Source organism: Haemaphysalis longicornis, unplaced genomic scaffold (assembly GCF_048455015.1).
Source record: "Haemaphysalis longicornis isolate Haplotype H1 unplaced genomic scaffold, Haemaphysalis longicornis Haplotype H1 scaffold_9, whole genome shotgun sequence".
In the NCBI taxonomy this organism is placed as follows: domain Eukaryota; kingdom Metazoa; phylum Arthropoda; class Arachnida; order Ixodida; family Ixodidae; genus Haemaphysalis; species Haemaphysalis longicornis.
The window spans coordinates 126,719,919-126,741,792 of record NW_027526460.1 but is presented as its reverse complement, the minus strand read 5'-3'; the positions used below and the strand labels follow the sequence as shown (position 1 = coordinate 126,741,792).

The 21,874-nt window shown below is 47.0% G+C and overlaps 2 protein-coding genes across 4 annotated transcripts in view; one reads left to right on the top strand and one right to left on the bottom strand.

The window, feature by feature from the left end:
* The first annotated feature begins 117 nt into the window (after positions 1 to 117).
* LOC144152772 (glutathione S-transferase 3, mitochondrial-like) lies at positions 118 to 21,616 on the top strand. Of its 3 annotated transcripts, none has more exons than XM_077684209.1 (6): positions 410 to 547; positions 8,693 to 8,845; positions 12,937 to 13,001; positions 16,282 to 16,339; positions 19,242 to 19,314; positions 21,190 to 21,608. In XM_077684209.1, exons 2-6 carry the CDS (start codon positions 8,717 to 8,719, stop codon positions 21,288 to 21,290), a joined length of 426 nt encoding a protein of 141 aa, XP_077540335.1. In that variant the 5' UTR covers positions 410 to 547; positions 8,693 to 8,716; the 3' UTR covers positions 21,291 to 21,608. The 3 variants fall into 3 exon arrangements, with proteins under 3 accessions (XP_077540333.1, XP_077540335.1, XP_077540334.1); XM_077684208.1 differs by having other exon boundaries at positions 414 to 551; XM_077684207.1 differs by lacking the exon at positions 8,693 to 8,845 and having other exon boundaries at positions 118 to 547; positions 21,190 to 21,616.
* LOC144152770 (procathepsin L-like) overlaps positions 572 to 21,874 on the bottom strand; it is a 181,709-nt gene continuing 160,406 nt past the window's right edge. The window contains exon 9 of the mRNA XM_077684206.1: positions 572 to 586. The gene's annotated coding sequence lies outside the window, so the exon portion shown is untranslated. The remainder of the gene's footprint in view (positions 587 to 21,874) is intronic.

Here is a 21,874-nt window from a genome sequence, read left to right as displayed (position 1 = left end):
TTAAGCCGAGTTTAGACTCCTGCCGCAACTGTCGTAATAACTTCAAAGAATGGCGTCACTTCATGTATCAGCCAACCGAACTGCGTGACATGCCGTTTGTTTACTTCCATAGATCAGATAGCGTTTTTGCGTCGGTAGCATGAACATAGCCTTAGTATCTTTTAGGCCAGATCAGATGTGGTTTGTAGGTTATCAACTCTTTTCATTGACGCTCTGTATCGCACCAGAAGTGCCCGGCATGGGTGCCGGGATTGTACCTATCTTCGAACGGAATAATATGGCTTGCTTGTGTCGCAGTTGAACAACACGTTACACGCGGCAAGGAAGCCGCAATGCAACGATGCAACCGCGCCAACTCTGCGACGACTCCCCTGCGCAGTCATGTGCGGTGCCTGTGCTGCGCACACAATGGCGGCGTAGCCCCGCCTTCGCATTGAAATGCTGTGACGAGCGCTTAGCCAGTCCTCCCAGGGATCTTCGCCGCAGCCGCGACCGTCTTGCCCATTCCTCTCCAACCCCCAAGATCCTGCTTGCTGACTTTGTCAACGTAAGTAAGTACGCTGCCCGCTCTCTCTGTGAAGTTGATTTTTGGGGGTGCGTAGTACTGAGGAGCCTTGAGTGGCTGGCGTGTTGCATTGCGTTGATCCAACCAAGCACGCACGTGATTTGGAACACCGCGATGCTTTTGTTGAGCGTCGTGGCAGCTGCATGCATTATAACCTGCAGGCCGGTATTTCCCAGTTGCAACAGTAGTGAGAACCACAGAAGCTGGCGCGTTCGATGTCCTCGTTTGCTATGTACCTTGTCGAGGGCTCCAGCGCAGCCCCGTGACCTTGGGCAAGCTACTGATAAGGCGCAAAGGTGTATTCCAGGAATGTGCAATAGGGGCGTATACAAATAATTTTCGTAGGGTGTTATAGGCCGCCGTTAAAAAAACAGTACAGGGGGAGTAAAAAAAATACGAACAACGGAGCACACAGCCTCCTACGGCATTCTGGCTGCACTGTCAGCAAACTTCGCGCATGAGTAGTTCTTTCAGAGCGCTTAAGAGTGTAACCTACTGTTAGGGGACATGCTGGATAAAGAAGCGACGCCGGTCATTTATATTGAGACGTCTTTTTAGGCTCTGTCGCCACTGGGCATCCTGTTATCTACTACATACGGGAGGTAAGCGCGCAAGTGGCTGATTATATGGTATCCTTCAACGGTCATCCTGCTCCGTGGTGACGCAGCGGGAAGAGGCGCCGCAAAATAAACAACCGGCGATGCTTCTTGATCAAGCATTTCTCATAAATGTAAGCCAGCCTCTCAAACGCTCTCCAAGAAGTGCGCATGTGCACAGTTTACTGACTTTGCAGCCAGATGGTGCAGCGTGTGTCGGAAGCTGCGCGCTCCGTTGTTCGTATTGCTGCGCCCCAACAAAATTTTAGTCATTTTTCGACTGCAGTTTTGGTCTTTTTAATATAGTATACCGATTGGATCTGTAAAAAGCATGGATCAGAAAAAGGGGCTATTGCGCTGCTGAGATCGAGGACGCGGGTTCGATTCGGCGGCCGCTTTTCTGATGGAAGCGAAAAGAAAAAAACGCCCGTGTGTACGAGGTTTCGGCGCACATTTAAGATCCCCAGGGGATCAAAATTAATTCGGAGCCCTCCGCTACGGCAGGCCTCATTGCCTGCGTTGCGTCGGCGCATTAAACCCTTCAATCAACCAATCAATCGACCCAAAAAAGGGCTAAAGGAAGGGGGGGGGGGAGGGAAGGATTGCGGTTATCAGAAAGTTTCAGGGGGTGTTCTGACATTGAAACAGCCCCCTGGCTACATCCCTGATATGTAATACCGTGTCAACCACCCTGATTACATATGTAAAGGTTGTGTTCACTTGCGTGGCGCGCATACCGGCCACCCTGTGTGTGCCGCCATGCCGGCGCCAGCGCGTCCCCGTCGCTGAGACGGTGTCTTATGCACGGGCCGTGCGCAGCGCAGGCGCCCGCGACTCCTCCATGTCTGCCGGGCTGCCCGGACAGTTTGTGTTTTAGGGCCGAAGCCCCTTAGGGGCTCTGGCTGTTGTAGTCTCATGTCGTCGTCGTAGCCGTCGTCTCATGGAGTCACGGTACTAAAACGCCGAGCCACTCGTTTACGCCTCGCGCTCGAACGTTTCGTAGTGAAAGGCACGAGACTTCAACACCAATGCTGTAAAGCTCTACCCCCCGCCGGTTTCATCTCCGTTTGCAAAAAGGACAAGGCGCCCAGAAAACCCTTTACACTGCATGCTTCGAACCTTCCCCGGGTGTCACATGAGTGGAGATGGCCCAAGATTTTTATTGTACAAGGCGTCGTAGATTCCATAACGTAGGGTGTGCCGCGTTAAAGACGGTTACACAAACAGTGGCTGCTCCGTTCGTCGGTGTGACAACCTTGTGCCGCAATTCAACCTCAACTTCCTTACGAGCGAGTACAAGTTGGTTGTGGATCAAAGGCTGCAAAGCGAACGCCGTTGTAGTGCTGTTGTGCGCCAGCGTTTGTGCGAAAAGGAGAATCAGCAGTATCTTGTCGAACGGACCTCGATGTCAAGCGCTGTTTCCCTCAACTTCTTATACCCTGCCTGTCGCAATGCACGAGCGAAGTCGTTGGTACAGATCAGCTGCTTGCCAGCTGTCGTGTTTTGGTATCGGGCACAGATTGCTCAGCTTTCAGCGAGCGCCTTCCCCTTCGACCGTTAAAGGGTCCCTGACAGAAATTCTGCATCTTGGTTTTTTTGTTGCGATAAGTAGGTACTGACGTACTTATCGCGTGTGGAAATCTCATTTGCTTCAGCTTGCGAAGGTTGTTTAGAGACGTTTTTCATGCGACCAGTCAGTTTCTGTTTCAGCGTGTGACGCAAAACGCGAGATTTTCTATAAACAAAGCGGTCCAAGTGACCGTCCGACGGATATAACAGGGCAGATGGATATCCTCGTGGCCGGCAGTTTCTGCGAATGCCACTACGTTGTGATATTGTCAGCCGCTTAATTAAAAAGCGACCGTGGATGTGACGCAGGCTCTGCGAGTGCAAATTTTTGCCGCGGCTAAAGAACGACTCGCGACTCTCGACAGTGGGGAGACGCGCGCTGGGTGCAGCGGACCGGTCTGCCAACAGGCCCGCCTACACACGTGTTCGGCTTAGCACTGCGGCGGATATTCGATTGCCGCTGTCGTAAGCGGTGCAGATGACGATTTTTAATACAACCCGTCATTGCATCATTAACGCCTTTCTCATATGTACCGCCATGTTTAGGACTTGGGTCCATTTTCGTGCAGCGGTAACAAACTATCGCTCGAGCTACCTCTGCCGGCCTGAGCCACTTCGCGTCCGTGGCCTCCGCCAGCGCAGCGACCGTGCGGCTGTGTCAGTGCGATTTTGGTGTCCCCGGCCCGTTTTCGCGTCCAGGGTAATGAGAAGCAATAAAAATAGTGCCTGGAATCGCTGTACAGCTTAGGTCGCGGCCAGATGCCCGATGAGCCGATGAAATCGCGGTGCCTCCGCCACCAACGATCGGGTCGTTTGTTGCTCGAGAGCAGAAGCTCCGACTTCCGATTGGAGCGGCGAGCCGGCGAAACGCCGGCGGTGCGGAAGCGGCGAACACAATCTCGTGACGTGTTTGGATGTTGTTTATTTACTCCAAATCCTACGGATATCGATTGCGCGAGGTCCTCCGCTGGCTGGTCGGTTGCGTTTCGCACAATTTAAAATTGACTTTAAATATTTTGTGGGCTTTATTAGCTGCTGATATTTTGCAGATCTGTGTGTTCGCACCAGTCTATCTCTGAAGTTATGTCGCCTTCAAAATTTTATGTCCTTACCCTTTTACCCGATAGATGTCGCTAGTCTTCCAGTTAACAGTGCATTTACTGCAGCGCTGCTGGTTAACAGCGAGAGAGAGAGAGAGAGAGAATAAACTTCTTTATTAGCAAAAAAAAAAGTGGAGTGGTGTCCTCATTTCAGGACCCCATTCGTGCGAAGCTGTTTAGCAAATCGTAATTTTCGTGTACGCAGTTAAATTGCCCAGCGCCCGCACGTGAGCGCGGGTCTCGCTGCGACCGCGTGGCAGTTAACAAAACAAAGAAAATGCCGAGCGCTCGTGAGTGCGTGTCTTGCGGCGACCGCCCAGCGTCCCCGGCGATCGCCGGAAAAGCTCGATTCATTACCTGGCAAAAATTGCCAACAAAGTGGAAGCCCGCATCGCAGCTAAATTTGGGTTATTTAATGCAATTTAGATTACGTTGTCTTTCTAGTGGCGAAATGGTTGGAGATTTCTTCGGTTTGCCTCTTCATCTCATTGGAGCTCTTGTAGAACTTTCATTTGGCAGTTTAGGCACGGGTAACTCAGTGAAGTAGCGCGAAAATATTTCAACGTATTTTACACGCCCAATCATAACAACATATCGTGACGCTCCAATTATAACGCTTGATCGGGTATCATCGAATGTGTGCCCTCACCAACGTATGCATCGCAAGGAAACTAAAGCTACCAATGGTTTGCGCCCCACGTGCTGTCGCGGTTGGTTAGTGTCGCAATGGTTTTAAAAATGTTAAGCGTTCGCATGGCGGCAATATGCATTGTGACGACAAAATACCATCACAAAGTAAAGGCGGAAACGAGGTTCCTGTATAAAGGATCATTTTTTTGAATCGCGGTGAACTTAGGCTCCGCAAAAAACTAAAGAATCAACTAGGGAAGAAGCAGCCAACATTGTTACGTGCAGAGACGAACGTCGGCAAATCGAATACCGTGCCGTTTGCCTTCTCCGCATTCACCGGTAGTGCTCTCGTTTCTATTAAAACCGATTTATATCGAGACCATGTTCGATTTACCGAAAACAGTATGATAAAGACCGTAAAGCAACCCCTTTTCCTATTAAAACACGATTGCCGGTGTGACACACAAAAGAGGACGAGAAAGGAGCCGTTCGCTCAAAACACAAGAAAGCCGCGCCCGACCAAACACTCAAACATACACAAACAAACCACAAGACAAGGTGGTTTGTTTGGGGGAGGCAGTGAGGCATGCTGGGCCAGAAGGCTATGGCTGGGCGGTGGCGACGCCGCTGTGAGATAACACCATAGCAGAGCGTGCCGTCGGGCGTTCGGCGATGATGTGCGTTCACTACCTGATATGCAGTTGGCGGTCCCTTCCCGAGATGTATAACGCCGCTGTCGCAGAGACTTAACACCGCTGCCGTCGAGAGAACCCATTATGAGTGTTGAACGAGTGAGGCAACCGGTGGGTGTGCTTCGCGTCCTTCTCGTTGTGTGGCTCATCCGGAACCACGTGACAACTTCGGGGGATGCTAAAACACGATTTACAACAACATGCGCCGCGATAGCGACGGGCTGCAAGATAACGCCAGAATAGTGCGCGCCGGCGTGCGTTCGCTGATCACGCGATCACTTCCCGAGACGCCGTGCAAACAAATTGTGCATTACGTAGTACAGTAATCGCCAGCCACCGTTCTTCTTCTGTGTACTGACTTGGCTCGTTCCCTTTTGGCATAAACAAGCAAAGAGGACATTAGTGGAACGTACTTCCTTGCTCGCATAATTGCTACTTCACTAATTAAAATGCTCACAGTGCTCATGTAGGCGGGACTACGTGTCTTTAACAGAAATTTCATGTCTAGGACTTGGCTTACTTTTAATTAGGTGAATTCTCCCTGCTGTCGTGGTCTTGAGGATGCGGGTCAGCCAAGGACGCGCGTTCGATTCACGGCCGCGACGGGCACTTTTTTAATTGAGAAAAACGAAAACTCCCGTGTGCGATATTTCGGCGCTCCTTAGATATCCTCAGGTGGTCAAAATTAATCCGGAGCCCTCCACTACTGCACGCCTCATTGCTTGTGTAGTATCGGTGCTTTAAACCTCATAAACAATCAAGCGATCGATCGATCGATCGATCGATCAATCAGGGTGTGGGTCAGTGTGCATTCCGGATGTCGCTGGCCCACCCAAAATCAGTTTTAACGTTGTAAACGCAATAATCAAGTTTTTTTTGTTTTCTGAGCTGTCCATCATTGTGTGTAACTTCCGCAGGCGAGATACCAATTCCCGTCACCCAGATTCAAAGGGGAAGCCTTTAGTCACCATCACCACAACCATCATCATGGAAGTGGCAGATAATTTCGGCGCACGATAAAGATCCCCAGGTGGTCAAAATTAATCCGGAGCCCTCCACTACGGCGCGCCTCATCGCCTGCGTTGCGTCGGCGCGTTAAACCCCACAATCAATCAAATCAAGTGGCAGATAAACACGCGCTCGCCTGCAGCGTGGAGGCGTTTCCCACCGGGCTGGAAAGGGGGTAGGCGCGACGCTGAGAGGGTGCCTGGGCGATCTGAAAACCCTGCACAGCAGTCCGCGGCATGGGAAAACTACGTTGACCTAGGCCTGGCGCGGGTTCGATAAGTGTGAGCATAGTGGTGGCTGCACATCGTCTGTCAGATGCTCCCAGATTTTTGGACTTCAGGCTGACCGGGCCCTGTGTTTGACCGAGTGAAGCAACGGCTTTCATTTGTCACTGAAGTAAAGCGTCCTCGTTTTTACCTCTTGCGTTCCCAAAGCTCATTTAAGGTGAAGTATACGCTCTCTAGAGCCGAAGAAAAGGGGCGCTTTCCAGACGGTGTAGCTGTTGTGTTATCATCGCTGGACTCCTGTTTGTGTAGACAAGAAAACTCAATGTACCGAAAGTCATGCGCGCCTCACATCAGTTGTCACTCGTCTGTTATCTTACTCTGACGTATACACCAGATGTAATAAGCGAACGAGAGTTCGTTTTACTGCTGCATAAATAAACCCCCTTCTTCTACGATAATAAAGTAGCGCAAACAGGCAAGGCAAGGCGAGAGAGAGGGAGGTGACGGGAAGCAGACTCTTACTTCCGTCGGCTCGTAACTTGAACGTGTTATCAAGGAAGCGCACGGACGACAGCAGCCTTCGACCGCAGCAGTTGACACTGTAGACTTCCTTCGTATATCTAAGATATCCCGGGAATAGAGACTTTTGCCTTGCCGTGTCGGATGAAAGCAAGAACGTGGTTTCCAGTGGATACGCTACGTCAGCCGACTCTGCGGCCATCTTCGGCTAACTGGCGTGCGATGGACGTCGGTCGGCGCGGAAATAGGTCAGTGAGTGACAAGTGACAACTGACCACGTGACGTGACGGTTTGTTCGTTACTTAATGACGTCAGTCATCGCGTAACGACCGTTGTATAGTCGCATTTTTCTTCAAATTCCGTGCTGCGGTACCACTCGTCTGGCACAAATATATATGTTTTGTTTCTACAGCAAATTTTCAAATGTTTTGAACGGCCGAACTTTTCTTGTGAAAGCTCTTTGGAATTTGGAAGTTCACCGCAGCAACAAAAGTATACTCTTTTGCCACAGGAGTGGCGCTGCCTCAGCGAATTCTCAGGGAAATTCGCACTATGATAAAGGGGTTTAACGTCTGTTTCGCGAGTGGGAACTCACCTTCATTGTCATCTGCAAGGGCTTTAGGAAGCTCATTAGACTAGTCAGGTGGCCAGCTACACCCCATCCCTCTCCTCCTCCAAAGCGTTACTTCCACCTGAAGGCAGGTAGTTGATGCCGACACTGCAAACAGAACCTCGTCTGAAATTGGACGGTACGACACACAAGTATGGGACATGGTGTAATACAACAGCGGCTTCTACCGACAGGCGCCCAAAGCAAAAATTCACTCGTATACAATACGCCGTTCGCACAAGGTCACATTCGCTTCTGGTGGGGGGGTGTTCGTATCGCACTGTCTTAAAGGGGTCATGCAGACAAAACGCAAGTTTGGTTCATTCGAAAGATTGCCTCTTGGGAATCATACTGACCCCAATTTTAACTCACACTTCGCTGAAATAAGCTATATAATCAGGAAAAAAGGGAACGGCCACGCGACCCACTAGTTCTTTTCCCGTAATAGAACCTATCATGTCATATGCCCAGCTGAGCGATTGGCTGAGGCCGGCAAAAGCAAACGCAAATTAGGCAGGGCCTATAAGCTTGCCGAAGGAGCTATTTGTGCTTAAATGTAATGCATATTCATCTTACAGCAGTAAGAATGGTGGGGCAAGCAATTGAAGTTACGAAAATACACGTAAACATAGAAGTGCCGACGCGCACTGCTGTTGGTGCTGGGCGCACTATGCTTTTTTTTTTTTAGCTGCACAGCAGTCCGCCGCTTTGGAGTTGTCTTAGACGAAACTGGTCGGTTGGCGTAAGCGATGTTGTCTTAAGTGAGCCTGCTTGTCGAGGATACCCCATGTTTCACGAAACGATTACTTTCTACCGTAACAAAAACAAGTCAGGCGCAAATACGGTCAAAAACAACGCAACGGTGGAAAACGCTCCGCGGCAGATGTGGTAGGGTCATCTGGGAGGACTGACGGTAAGCAAGGTTGCACAGCCGAATGACGCAGTGGAAGATCGCTTGGAAACGCGCACTTATTACTTTACTGCTGACGTCCCGAAAACACACGATTTGGCGGAAGAATCAAAATTTTACCATTAATTGATTATATTTCTCAGTGAATACGGCATCGTTTGCTGCTGGAAAAGCGCTTGGGCACTCTAAAACACGAAGTCTTTCGAATAAAACAAACTTGTATTTTGTCTGCATGGCCCTTTTAATCTCTGCTTTTCCGCACGCAGGTTTGACACTCCAAACCATCGGAAATGAGCACGTTCAGTCTGGTGGTGCCCAGGGACTACGGCTACGTGGTCCTGGTGGGCGTGGGATCTATCCCTGTCAACATATGGCTTGCTTTGCGCGTCTGCCTGGCCCGGCGCAAGTATGGCATAAAGGTACAGCACTGTCCACCGCGGCAGGGCCGTTGGCGTGTAGCGGCTTATCTCCGACGCACTCTTGGGAATATGTAAGGAGACTCTGGACAATATCGTCTCAGTCCAGCGTAGCCCGGTGAACAGTTGAGAGTGCCCCGGGCAGCCAGCGCAGCCCAGAGATTTCCGAACTAGAGGTGTGTACAGTTAAAACCCGATCTAACGAAGTCGCCGGGAACCGCGAATTCTTTCGTTAAAAATCGCGAACTTCGTAAAATCGGGACTGTTGCTTTACAAGCAGTTGATTCTATAAATTCAATGTCTGGAGGGAGGTGCATCCAAGCAGCTGCCATGGCATCGTAATTGCACGGCACTCGCATTCGAATTATTTATAAATGCCCTAGAATTCAGCGGTGAAGGTAAGCCAGGCGGGGCTCGCCCTGAAGTTATCGTACCCCAGTAGACACAGGAAACACAGCGGTTCTTTGCTGTACCACTTCCCCGCTGAGTGGAACATCCTTGGCTCTGATATTCTTGCATCACGTAAACAGGGATTCCTCCAACTTCTCCTGCGGGGTGGTCTTGAGGTTCTTATCATTCGACGCAATTCCAGATGAGTGATATAACATTTATTCAGCAAAGCTCCCCCTGGGGCGGTGGCGGTTGCCCACAGGGCCGCCGCGACTTGGAGGCTTCGGGAGGTGACTAGCACCTGGTCCGAGGCCTCGGAGCTCCGAAAGGCCTGCTCCCAGGCATGGGGTGTGGTGAGGGGTGGGTAAGGATCCTTGGAGCGCTGGCAGAGGGAATGAGAGTGCGTGTCCAGTGCTCCGCAGTTCGGGCACTGGGGTGAGAGAAACAGGTGGGGGTGGGAGTGTTGTAGGATTTTGCGGTTGGGGAAGGTGTGTGCTTGGATGATGCGCCACATGCGGGCCTCCTCTTGTGATTGGGGGTAGTTGGGGGGGGGGGGGGTGGAAGGGTCTGACGGTTCAGTCTGTGGTGCAGTGTAATGTCGGTGTATGTGTACAGGGGGGTGGGTATGCTGTTGTTAGGAGCAAAAGAAGCAGGAGCCCGGGTAATGAGTTCTCGAGCATTTGAATGTGCTGCCTCATTGCCTCCAAAGCCGGTGTTGGCCGGAGTCCACAGTAGCTCCACAGGATCCTGGGGAGGGTGTTGTAGGGTGATATGGATAGCTTGTGGTGAGATACGACTCTTCAGGTAGTCGGAGAGGATGGTGGTGGGTTGTGGGTGTCGAACTATCGCGAGGGTGATTGCGGCTTCCTTTGCTGCCGTAGAGGAGGGGGTGAGGACTGATGAAGTGACATTGATCATGGCGTCCTTTCCTTACGAGTTTGTGTCAAGCATGCTGGCCGGGATGCCGTCTTCTGCGGCCACGGGAGTGCTGCGTTTATCTCGCAGACCTCCATGAAAGCAAAACTAGATGGCTCATTTTTTTTTCTGATGTGGCGCGATGATCTTCGTGGCGTTCTGACGAAACATATTTAAAGTTGCTCCTTTTTTAATGTCTGTTTCTCCAAATACTTTGTTAAATCTGGAATGGTGGGGTATCTATTTCGTTAGTTTTTGTTCATAAAATCATTGAGGCATTCGGGCACTTGCAAGGGAATCAGAATTTGTTCGTTAGATCTGGAAATTTGTGTGATTGGGTTTTGTTAATTCGAGTTTGGACTGTATTTTGAACAGCGCGAACAAAATGGTGACATATGGAGACGGTCGAAACAGACTTGCCTTTTTTGTCTAATTCTTGTTAGCGCTGTTCAAAACGCAACCTTACCAACTAGCTCGGATTCTTTGCAAGAGGTGTTTGCTGTCTTTTTTTTCCCCGCATGTTTCTATTTCATTTGAATTTTTCTTTCCGAAATTTAGGTCTCTATCTATCGTTATTAAAATAAAAATCAGGGAGTTGGACGCCATCAGCCGAGGAGACGAACCTAAAATATAGGCACCTTGACAACACACACTGGCTCACTGATTCTTCTCCAGAAACTGTGCATGTGCTTTCGTAGGGTCAGTAATTTACTTGAAGAACCTTGCAACAAGTTCTTCGCAAAACTTTTTTAATAGTAGGGCTCTGGGGATGGTAAATTGATATTGATCATGGAAATCTCGCAGGGTTAGTGGGAATCGTTCGGGAAGTTAAAGGTGCCATTGAGATAGAAAAAAACACGAATCGGAATGCGTGGGTTTCTCTGACACGTGATGAAATTTTCAATGTTCCAATGCTAAGGTACACGCAAAAATCTGCGAGGTGGAATGAGGCCGTCGCATTTACTCTTTGTACGGACTCTAGACTCCACAGATTTCGCAGCAATGAGGTTTTGCCGCAGCTGCCCAAGAGAGGGTTTAGATACTGCACTATTCGTGTTAAAGGAGCCATGAGGACAAAACACAAGTTCGATTCATTCGAAAGATTGCCTCGTTAGAATTATACTGACACCACCGTTAACGCACACTTCGCTCAAATAAGCTACATAACAAGGAAAAAACGGAATGGCCATGCGACCCACTAGCTCATTTCCCGCAACAGAACCTATGTCACATGAGCTCAGCTGTGCGATTTGCTGAGGACGGAAAAAGTAAACGCAAATTAGGCACGGCTTATAGGCTTTCGAACGAACTATTTGCGCTTAAGTGTAATGCATATTCATTTTACAGCAGTAAGAATGGTGCGGTAAACAATGAAAGTTACAAAAACGCACGTAAGCATAGAAGTACCGATGCGCACTGCTGTTGGTACTGGGCGCACTGTGCTTGTTTTATCTGCACAGCACTCCGCCGCTTTGAAGTTGTTTTACAGGACACTGGCCGATTGGCATAAGCGGCGGTGTCTTACGTGACCCTGTTTGTCGAGAATATACCCCAGGTTTCATGAGACGATCACTTTTTACAGCAACAAAAACAAGCCAGGTGCAAATACGCTCAAAAACAAAGCAACGGTAGACAATGGTTCATGACTATAGCAGCGCCATCTTGGAGGGCTGACGGACAGCAAGGCCGCAAACCCGAATGACACAGTGGAAGTTCGCTTGAATATACGCGCTTCTGACGGCATTTGTGACTACGAAAACCTACGATTTGGAGGGAGAATCAAAATTTCAACCTAAATTGATCAATTTCTCACTGAGTACGGCATCATTTGCTGCCGGGGAATCGCTGGGGGCACTATAACGCGCGAAATCTTTCGAATAAAACAAACTTGTTTTCTGTCTTCATGGCTCCTTTAAGCTGGGGGACCAAAGGCAGAATGACTTGTGTTCATTTCAGAAACGTCAATTTCACGTCCATTTCAATCATGTCGTTTATTGCACTTACGAGGCCTCCAACCAACTACATGCGCAGAAGCCGACGTCCCACATTGCTTATTTTAACCACAGCTGGGTCGCCTGCTTTAGCCACCAGGGCTCGCTCGGAATGGGCAGTTTTGAACGGCATGGAATGAAATCTGAGAACGCACACCAGATATTTTAAGTGCAGCTCACTTCAGGGACTCGCCTTGTCGTCGTAGCTCACTCGCTGGACCCAAATAGAGCGCCCCACGGCGTACCGTCGTAGCGGAGTCCGTCATAGCAGCGTCCCACGGAGGCTTCGAAAACAAAGCGGTTTACATGGTCACAACCGTTCAAAACTCGTGAGCCGCTGGCGTTTGTCATGCATTTCTCAGTTGTTTAGCGCAAAAAAAGACTGCAGGTACATTTGAGGCAACACACGCGTAATTAACCGGAGGCGCCCGAGTTCATTCAGTTAGGAACGCTGTTGAGTCGGTTTTTACGATACTAAGCGAAAAAAGTGGCAGTGCGATGCCGGCACGTGCGGGAGGAAAAGCAAGCACAAAAAGTACAAGAACTCCCACGGGTGCGGTTTCAGGCGGGGGGTGCGCGAGAACTGCGAAGGCGGTAAATTTGAATTGCATTGGGAAAACCTCCGTTGTATTCATCATGAGAGGAGTGAGACAGGGCGGCGAAGAGCGTGATGTGTGGTAGCCGTGAGCGGATAACGGCGCTGCAGCCCATTTTAGGGAATCGCTGCTCTGCACTTCCGACAGCTGAGTGGAACGGCTTCAAATTTTTTCTGTTAATCCGGATTTGTATCTTTTGCAGTTGCCGACGATGTATTCAGATAGCAACATCGTCTTCAACTGCATTCAGCGGTCGCACCAGCATTTGTAAGTGGTGTCTGTTTTTTCCTGAGCAGGTTATGCTTTACCTATGTAGCGCGAGCGCTGTTCACTTTAGCGCTGCACTAATTTCAGACCATGCATGGCGGTAACGCCCGCTGAGCAAAAAATATACTCCACTGCTGACTTCTTAGCACGACTTCGAGGTTCTGCAGTCTGTGTGAAAGACTTATAATCTTCGCCACGAGTTTTTGGGCTGCGAAGAATTTGAACAAAAAGCCTAACATTACACTTTGTCTCAACTATGTATTGACAACGAGTAAGAAAGGAGCTTTCGCGTGGTTTTTGTCATAAACAAAATTGAGTCTCACTCCAGAAGTAAGCTTGTTTTGGCTTCTTTCTAGCCTATTGATTTTTTGCATGGCGTATAATCTCTGAGAAAGGCTGCGTATAGATATTAACTTGCCGTAAAATAACGTTTGAAATTATATTTGTTAGTTTGGCAGCAGTTGGGACGAAATCCCGGCTCCATTTTTTCCAAGCAAGGATCGCGTCCTTGTAGTTCGATTAGAGTACTAAATCATACCAGCAGTCGGCTTGATCAATCAACATCTATTATTGGGGCAGCGATAGTTTATTGAACGGGAAAAGAACATGAGAAGAAAAATTGGCGCCGTTTGCGCTATAGAAAGTAGGAAGAGAAAAAATAAAAAATTTCACAAATTATCTGACAAAATCAAAAATATGCATCTTATACATCTCCCCCAAACCGAAGAAGAAACGAAAGAATTCCGCAAAATAACCTTGGAAATACGTACAAGCAAAGCGTAAATGGGCCAACTCTGCAGTACGCCTTGTTCTTCTGAAAAAAATACATAATTAGCAAAGTAGAGGTACTTCATTGCTATAATAATATAGAGTGGAACCTCGTTGATACTTAAAAAAAAAACGCGAGGGAGAAATGTACAATCCCGGAAAACGTACTATGGAAAAATTTTAGTGTTGACGATTGAGAGCGTAGTAACCGGGAAATCGTATGAACCCAGAACGTATCAATGCGGTTCTACTGCAGTTACATCATCGCCGAAAAGAAACAAAAGAAAATTTAAAGAATAAAATAACACGTCCTTCGTTACTCATAGCCATATTTGGCTGTAAAAAACTCACCCTCTAGACAAGCGGCCTAACAATGCTATACATTAGTAGACAATTCTTTGAATTTCTGCTGATTTTTGCTTTGCTGTTGGCCCCAGTTTTGCCCCTGGCAAAGTTCGCAAGGATAGAAAATTGAGCTAATTGTGCGAAGTCCATCGTCGCTGCATCAAGTACGGCGTTAATGGGAAAACGAGAGCAACACGAGCGCTTGTTTGTTTGAGTACACTCTGTCTTGTGCGATGGACGAATTAAACTAGAACTGTAATTTAGGACCGCAAGCCCCCAGGGTCCTTTCATCATTGTAACCTGGACTGCTGACCGTGATGACGCCTCGATAAAGCATGCATGACGACGAGTTAGTCGGCGAATAATGCCAATTAGTCGCGAGACTTCAGAAGTACGTCAACTACTTAAGATAAACTTGCCAATTACCTTAAATTGTGCTGCAATATGAGGTTTACACCAGAATAAAGGGCGGTTACACACGTGGCGCACAGGCTGCCTGATAGCAGGAATATCAATTTCACGCAGCCAAGAAAAAACTCGCCTAATCTGAGACGCCGATGCAGCAAATTGGAGCAGCCGGTAGGTGTCCTAAATATATTAGACTTCGTTATCCCCCTTGGAGAGTATCCTATCACAGGAATTGCGTACTGATTTTGATGAAACAGCCTTTTGGAGGTGGCGCAAAATGCCAAAACGCAATAATGCTACCTTTCCGCGAGTTCCCCCAAAGTTCAGGTAATGAGAACACAAGCTGATCGCGGCAGCATAATTTTGCTACTGCAATTATTCCTCTTGGTAGGAAGTAAAAATCGGCTGCTAATTGCTGGCGAACAGGGATTGAAATCACTCCTGTAATTTCCGACTAAATAAATTTGCATCTCTATAGGGATGCACTATGAAGTTTTTTTACTAGCCCTGAAATAAGCTAAGAGAAAGTAAAGAGCTTCAATACAATTCGCACAATAAATTCCTAGCATTGATGCTTTGTAATTGAACAGTTTGAAACGCAATAATTTCTTCATACAGGATGATATGGGTGTCGATAGTTATCGTCCTTTGGGTTAGAACGATTCGAAAGGCTCTGGAAACGTGTGCCAGTATAAACTTGATAAAATAGGCGAATAGTTACGCCTTACGACGCTCTACAATTCTATCCAATTATTCTTATAATACTTGTATCGAAAAGGCATGGCAATAAGGTATGTCTTCTCACAAAAAAAATCCAGGAAAACACGAGTGCGCACAAGCCAACAGCTGGCTATGTTTAAAAAAAAGAACTCTTTTGCTTGCGGCCCTCGTACTTCATTATTTCCGCTAGGAAACGCTCCACAGAAATGTCGGGGACGAGACCTCACAATGACCCTGCAACTGGTATAATGAAATTTGGGATTTTGTCTTGAGGCAGATTTTCAAAAGTTTCCAATCACAAATGTCATCAACGATAAGAAATCATCTCCGTACCTTTTCCTGCCTTCTCGTCTTACTGCCGAATGGAATGAACCGGGCATGTGCTATTCGGTCCTCCTCGAGCCGACAAGACATTTCATCCCAACGCGAAGCTTCATTTACTGATCCTATGATGTGCCTCTTTTTTCATTTTCTTTTCTGCATATTCTGGGTGATATATACCACCTGTACACAGTGGGCTGTAGCTTCAACCACTAGCAGTGTTAAATGTCGTGGCATCAACTTGCACAAGCACATTGCAGCTGTTTTGTGGCGAATTTTCAGGTCTGCAGTGCATGCCGGCGTTTCGCTTTTGACAACACATTTAAAGAACACACGGATAAAATATAATGCTGTACCAGTCGTCATTTAGAAAACCAGTTTTACGGATGCTTTAAGAAAATTGAGTCAGTTCTAGTTGCCTTGCTCCTAAAATTCTGAGCGTGCGAAGAAAGAATGTTAAATGGAATATTTACAACGAATGTTTGTTACATTAATCTATCGTCTATAGTCTGCTTGTCCTAACGAAACTTATGCGAATGAGTTCTAACATGAACATTTAAACACAATTTCTGCGGTATTCAATTACCTTAAAACCCGAATCCTGGTAGAATCATTGCGAATAACTGTTCTTTGACATAGCATTGTATCTAAAAAAGACACCTTTCGGATATGACTCTCCTTAAGTTTACCTCCAGTCGTCTATTTGCTTCTCATGCAGCCTCGAGTACTACCCACAGACCCTGATGATACTGTTGCTCAGCGGATTCGAGTACCCGGTAAGTGAACCAGTGGCCTGTGTCTTCTTGCGTGTCAGGTTTACAAAGCAGCACGTGGCGCATTTGGCAGGAATAATTCTAGGTTGGCTATTTCGCTCCTTTTGGGCTATTCTGCGTCCTTGCTTGAGACGCCATAAAGATTGTAACAATATTAATACACTACGTTTCAAAATAGCCAAGGTGCCACTTTTACGACGTCTTGCAAAAACGTAAGCAAATCAGTCGCAGCAGAAATGTTGTGCAAGCTGGATGGCTCAGTCTTGCAACCATTTCCCAGAGCGCGGAAAAACTGCACGAAAGACTGTACATCCAGACTCAGACGGGCGCTCATCGTCGCCGGGGCCGTTAATTCGTGATCGCATGCGTGAAAAGCACCTTGAAGCGCCTTCCATCCAATCTCAAACTGTTAGGCGGCCCCCATCTATTGCATTACAACAACATAAGTAAATTCTCTTTCTATGCTCTGTTCAATAGCTTCGGGGAAGTTCCCTCCGGCGTCGAATATCTGTCTAATGGAGCCAGAATATTTCTTGCTGCAATGTAGGCTTGATGACCTCCGTGAGGAACCCATAAACATGGTTTCGAAGAATGTCCTGGTGCCAAAAACAGCGCTGGTGTCTGAACATTTCCGCTGCTGTCGCAACTAGACTTGCCAGTATCACATGTTGCGCTGGACGAGTTTTTTGTTAAGTATCTCTAGTGAAAACTGACTTGCGGAACAGGATGTCCCTAGATACGTTGGAGAACGTCGTGCATTTTAAATTTGGAGTAACGAAAAACGGCATGTGCTGTAAGACTTCACACAATCCGAGATCTTTTTGGAGCGGTTCATCACCATTGCGACACACTCAAATGCAGCTGTTTGGGCTCCGAACGAGTGAAGCTTAGTAACCTGCAATCATTCTGTAAATATACCTAGGTATTCGCAGAAGACACCTGAATAAACGTTTGAAATGAATAGTTCAAACTTTTCTGGTTTGGCTAATTGGGCTGTTTATGTGGGTCGACATTGGGCTACTTTTGGACTACGTGGCTCAGAAATTTGGCGGATTTCTGTGCGAGAACCTGGCATTCCTCACTCTCAATATTCTACACCAATAGAATGCTTTGTTGGGCGAGTTGGTGCATGGCTTCAAAAATATTAAAAAGAGCGCAGTTGACGAGGACAGAAAAACACAGTAGACTGTATGAGCGCTCGTCCAGTCTACTGCGTTTCTCTGACCTCGCCCATTGCGCTCTTTTAATTTTTTTTTTAAATTCTGCACCAAGCTTTTCAGAACGGTATGTTTCACCTGCAGTCCGTAAATGAAGCGGCGATAATCACTCCGCGCTGGTAATTTCCTTTGTTATCGCGTCCCTGCATTCAGGAAGCCCATTCCAGCCGCTACCAGTCACGACCGTCCGTTTTCTAAGGCATCCCCGCGGCCAAGGCCACACACTTCGACGTGGAACTAATTGCAAGCACATTTAATAACTTTCGGCAGTAGAGCTTCTCTGGACACAATGTCCGGATTCTGCTTTCAGGTGCTATCAGACCTTTTCGGGGACTAACCCCTGAGTGACTTCGCCTGCAGCTACGGCCTTCGTACGCAGAACCCTTCCGTAAGCACACACAATTATCGGCTTTTTCTCCCCGCAAAACAAAACAGGGGCCGCTAGTGCTCGGGAAAAGAAAAATAAAGTTGACAAAATATCCAAGGCAGCGAATCTCTCAATCGGCTACCTTAGCCGACGTATATCTGCCCGTTGCACACATAGTGCGTGACATCCCGGGGTTCCTAGAAAACCGATGAAAAGTGAAAAGCCTCCAATGAATGTGCTCTTCACCCGGGCATAATAGCAACAAAATACAACGTAGAGCCGGCTATACAAAACGATAAACGAGCAGGTCGACGTCTTCATTATTACGTGAGGTGACCGAAATGAACAAGAAATGTTCTGGTTTTATTTTTTGCGCCGTGTTTCCAGCCACGCTTAAAAATGCTATTGCAGACCCATTTTTAAGTGCCAGATCTAGGAAAGAAAGCACAACTACCCTAATAGAGGAGCTAGCCAACAAGGTGAAGTTCAATAAATCAAATTTTATATTTTATTGACTAATTAACCTAGCCGCAGGAGAGAGGAACAAGTAACATAAGCCAGCCGAATCGGCTAGGCACCAGTTTTTTCAAAAGCATTTCAAGCGAACAGTGTAAGCCTTGCGGTTATAAATGTTTAAACTGGGAGTAGCCTTGTCTTTCTAGTGCGCGTCAACTAAATACCGGCACTTCATACCCGCTACTGCTTGGCTGAGAAATGTTCACAGATAACCTAGGCCACACCTATGCCCTTTTCGCAATGCAAATAGATGCACGCTTTGGGCCAAACTTCTTCAATAGCATATTTGTGCAGCATAAAAATAGTTAAGCTTGGAACTAAGGAGGTAATATTTATCTGCCACAAGTTTGATAGTGGAACCCTAAAATTTACACAAATGTTATCCTTGTTATGAAGTTGATTGGTGCAGAACATAGCTTTTGGCACGTGTTTGGTGTAAATCGAGTGATGGAATCCTGTTTATGTATAAAACACGAGAATGGGTGCAGCACGTATGCTGCACCTTTCGTCGTGTTTAGTTGACTCGCAGTAACGTTGGGAAAAGACCTGTTAATATTTTAAGTCCTTAGCACCATGGGAGCTTTTGCTCGCTTCATAACATTTTGTACGCTTCTACGTAGCCTTGTACCGGCTACATAAGAACATTTTAGGCATTTATAGTTCATCCTAAGAGCAATTACTTTGCCTCATCATTCAGCCCCTGACACACTGTGGTGTTGATAGTGCCAGTTGTTTTCTCCAAAGCACTTAGCTGACTTTCTCTGCTTATTGCTTGTATGTAAGTGTGCATCGTGTACTTTTGCAGAAAGTGGCTGCGGGCGCTGGTGTTGTCTACCTGGCAGGAAGAATTGTCTACGCCATCGGCTACTCTACAGGAGGTTGGTTGATGAGGGTGCCCCGTTGCCCTTGCCATGCATTTTTGTTGGTGTTTGATCAGCGATGAATTAGTAGGCCCATCATGAATTAGATTCATGTTTGATTTCATTTGCTTGTTAGACGTTCCTAATGCCTGTCCATATGATTAGGTTTCAGTATCAATTTGAAGAGTCCACGCACGTAAAGTCTTCATGCAGTGGCGTAGCCTCCGAGATAATATTCCTGTGTGGTGACCAAGATCCCAAAGCGGCGCATGCACTGCTTGCCGGTATTGCAACTCCCCAAATTTGACCGCTATTATTTTGTTTTACTGCTCGTACGCGTTTTAGCTACATTACTTTTGCAGAGGATACAACAGCTTTTAATGCGTCAATAAACAACCAAGAGCCCACACAGGCGTTGCTTCACTATTCTTTACCGTCAGGTTTCTCCATTTTAGGCGAAAATACAATCATGTTCAATCCGTAGAAGGGTTCTATTTTTACCAATCTTGCACAGTTGCAAAAGTGATCTCGGAGTATTGTTAAAACTACGAAACTGCAAAGGCGTGAGACCATAAATGTTCTCAGAAGTGTAGACTTTTCCGGCCCTCTGTAGGTACGTGTTGTTTCACGTTACTTGTGCCAAGCAATAAAATCAAGGCAGGTAAACTTCTGCACCGTATAATGCAAACAATAATCATAATGGCCAATGCAGGAATTTTCACCATTTATTTGTATTTGTTTTGAAATTTCTAGCTCAGATTATACAAATAACCCTATATAAGGGATTAAGCAATATTTTTGTTACTAAATACTTCAACAGCATTCATAAAGTTAAGAAAAAAAGTTTCACGCGAATTATTTTACAAGAGAGAATCATTGGCGTTCGGGGCAAAGTGGCGGCACTGAGATACTCACAAAAACGATAGGTAGATGACAATTATGAGATACGCTGGTGTATAGTGTGGGAGGGTACTGGGGCACCATGCTTGAATAAGGCACCCCGCCAGAAGTTGATTCGAACTCACTTGCTTTACGAGGTTGAAAGATCTGTGATACTGGAGTTTTCTGGGTTCCTGTTTCGTACTTAGGGAAACCAACCGTCGGGAGCATCACGAGGTCAGTCAGCGTAGAAATATGCCCGCGTGAAAATTGCGGGAATTTTTCTGCACCTATCGACGTGTCTTATGCGACAGGTTTTTCCTGCCTTCATATGGTTTGGCATAGAGATACGCGTATAAACTGTGGCACGCAAGACCATTTCGCTGTGAGTTGGAAAGCGAAAACGTTTGGGAATTTTACTGCCATTGGGTGCACAGGAAAAGTGTTATGGAGAGGATTTCTGGATACTGGAAGTGAGAATTGCTCGAGGCTTAAATGTAAACGTGACTGGACTGTACGGCGGGGCGGAATTGTCAGCGAATTAGTGGGTAATCATGCTTTGACGTTCAAAGGCGGCCATGGTGAACAGTAGGATACAGCAACTGCTGCGTTCAGGTGTTCTTCTAACGCTGAGAAACTGTGATATCAAATTTTGGCTATCGTTCTCATTCAAAATTCAAATAATTGGTCCGGCCTTGTTATTTGCTTTACAAAATACAGCGCCATAAAATATCGCAATTTAATCAACACAGCAAATAATAGCTATTAATTGCTTGGTTGCCTTATCTGTATTTTCACTTGGTTGTTAAATGCTTGAATCGATTCCTATTGGTTGCTGAAGAGTAGACCTATAAGGCTTAATCTTCTAATTTAAGATATGACAGATGCGTCGCTCTCCCGATATCTCGGTCTGGGTCTCGCTTTGAGTCTTGGTGCTCCACTGCAGCGTCTGCAATGGCGACGTTACTGTTACAGCCGTTGTGACTGACCCTGTGCTTTATTCTGTGCATGAAGATCTCAACAAGCGGTGGTTCGGAGCCTTCATGTACTGTGGCCTGTTCACCCTGCTTGGCCTGAGCTCCCACCTTGGGCTGCGCATGCTGGGATACCTCTAGAACGACTGCGGCAAGAAGCACCACTGGCCGGTGCCCACCGTTTTTATTTCTACCCATGTCACCAAAGTCCTTTCTTAGTTTTAAGACGCCCTTTCAGCGAAAGTAAGAACCAAAAATTCTCACGAGAAGTAGCACTGTTCCCATTTGCGGGGACTGGTTAATCATCGTCATAACCTAACATTCACCGACAATGTTAAAGAATACTGCAGTTTATAGCACTATGAAAGAGCACTGGTACGTTTAAAAACCGAAAGCGACAACGTTGTTTTAAAGGTTGGTCACAAAATTGTTTTTCTCACGATCACGTGTACAATAATTGCATGCAATAAAACTGTACCTTCATCCGACGGGCTTTTGTATTGTTTCATTTGTTTTAACAAAAAGAAAGCGGTGGTTAGGCGATCTGATTTGCGTGCAGTTTTAGAACTGTGAACCAGCTTCCATGTGCAGAGGTGTGATTTCTGCAACAAACGTCAAATCATCTTATATTTTTAATTATCCGCGCCGAACGTGCGCGAAATTACCTCCTGTGATTTTTACAAACGGAACTACCTGCCCGGGATGATTTTGTCTTGCAACTCAGA

What these genes read in the sequence shown, in the direction of transcription:
- LOC144152772 (XM_077684207.1), top strand. Translation starts at nt 341, where the DNA reads ATGCAACCGCGCCAACTCTGCGACGACTCCCCTGCGCAGTCATGTGCG. An exon ending in TGCTTGCTGACTTTGTCAAC is followed by an intron (nt 548 to 12,936) that starts GTAAGTAAGTAC and finishes TATCTTTTGCAG; the next exon opens with TTGCCGACGATGTATTCAGA. An exon ending in CATCGGCTACTCTACAGGAG is followed by an intron (nt 19,315 to 21,189) that starts GTTGGTTGATGA and finishes CTGTGCATGAAG; the next exon opens with ATCTCAACAAGCGGTGGTTC.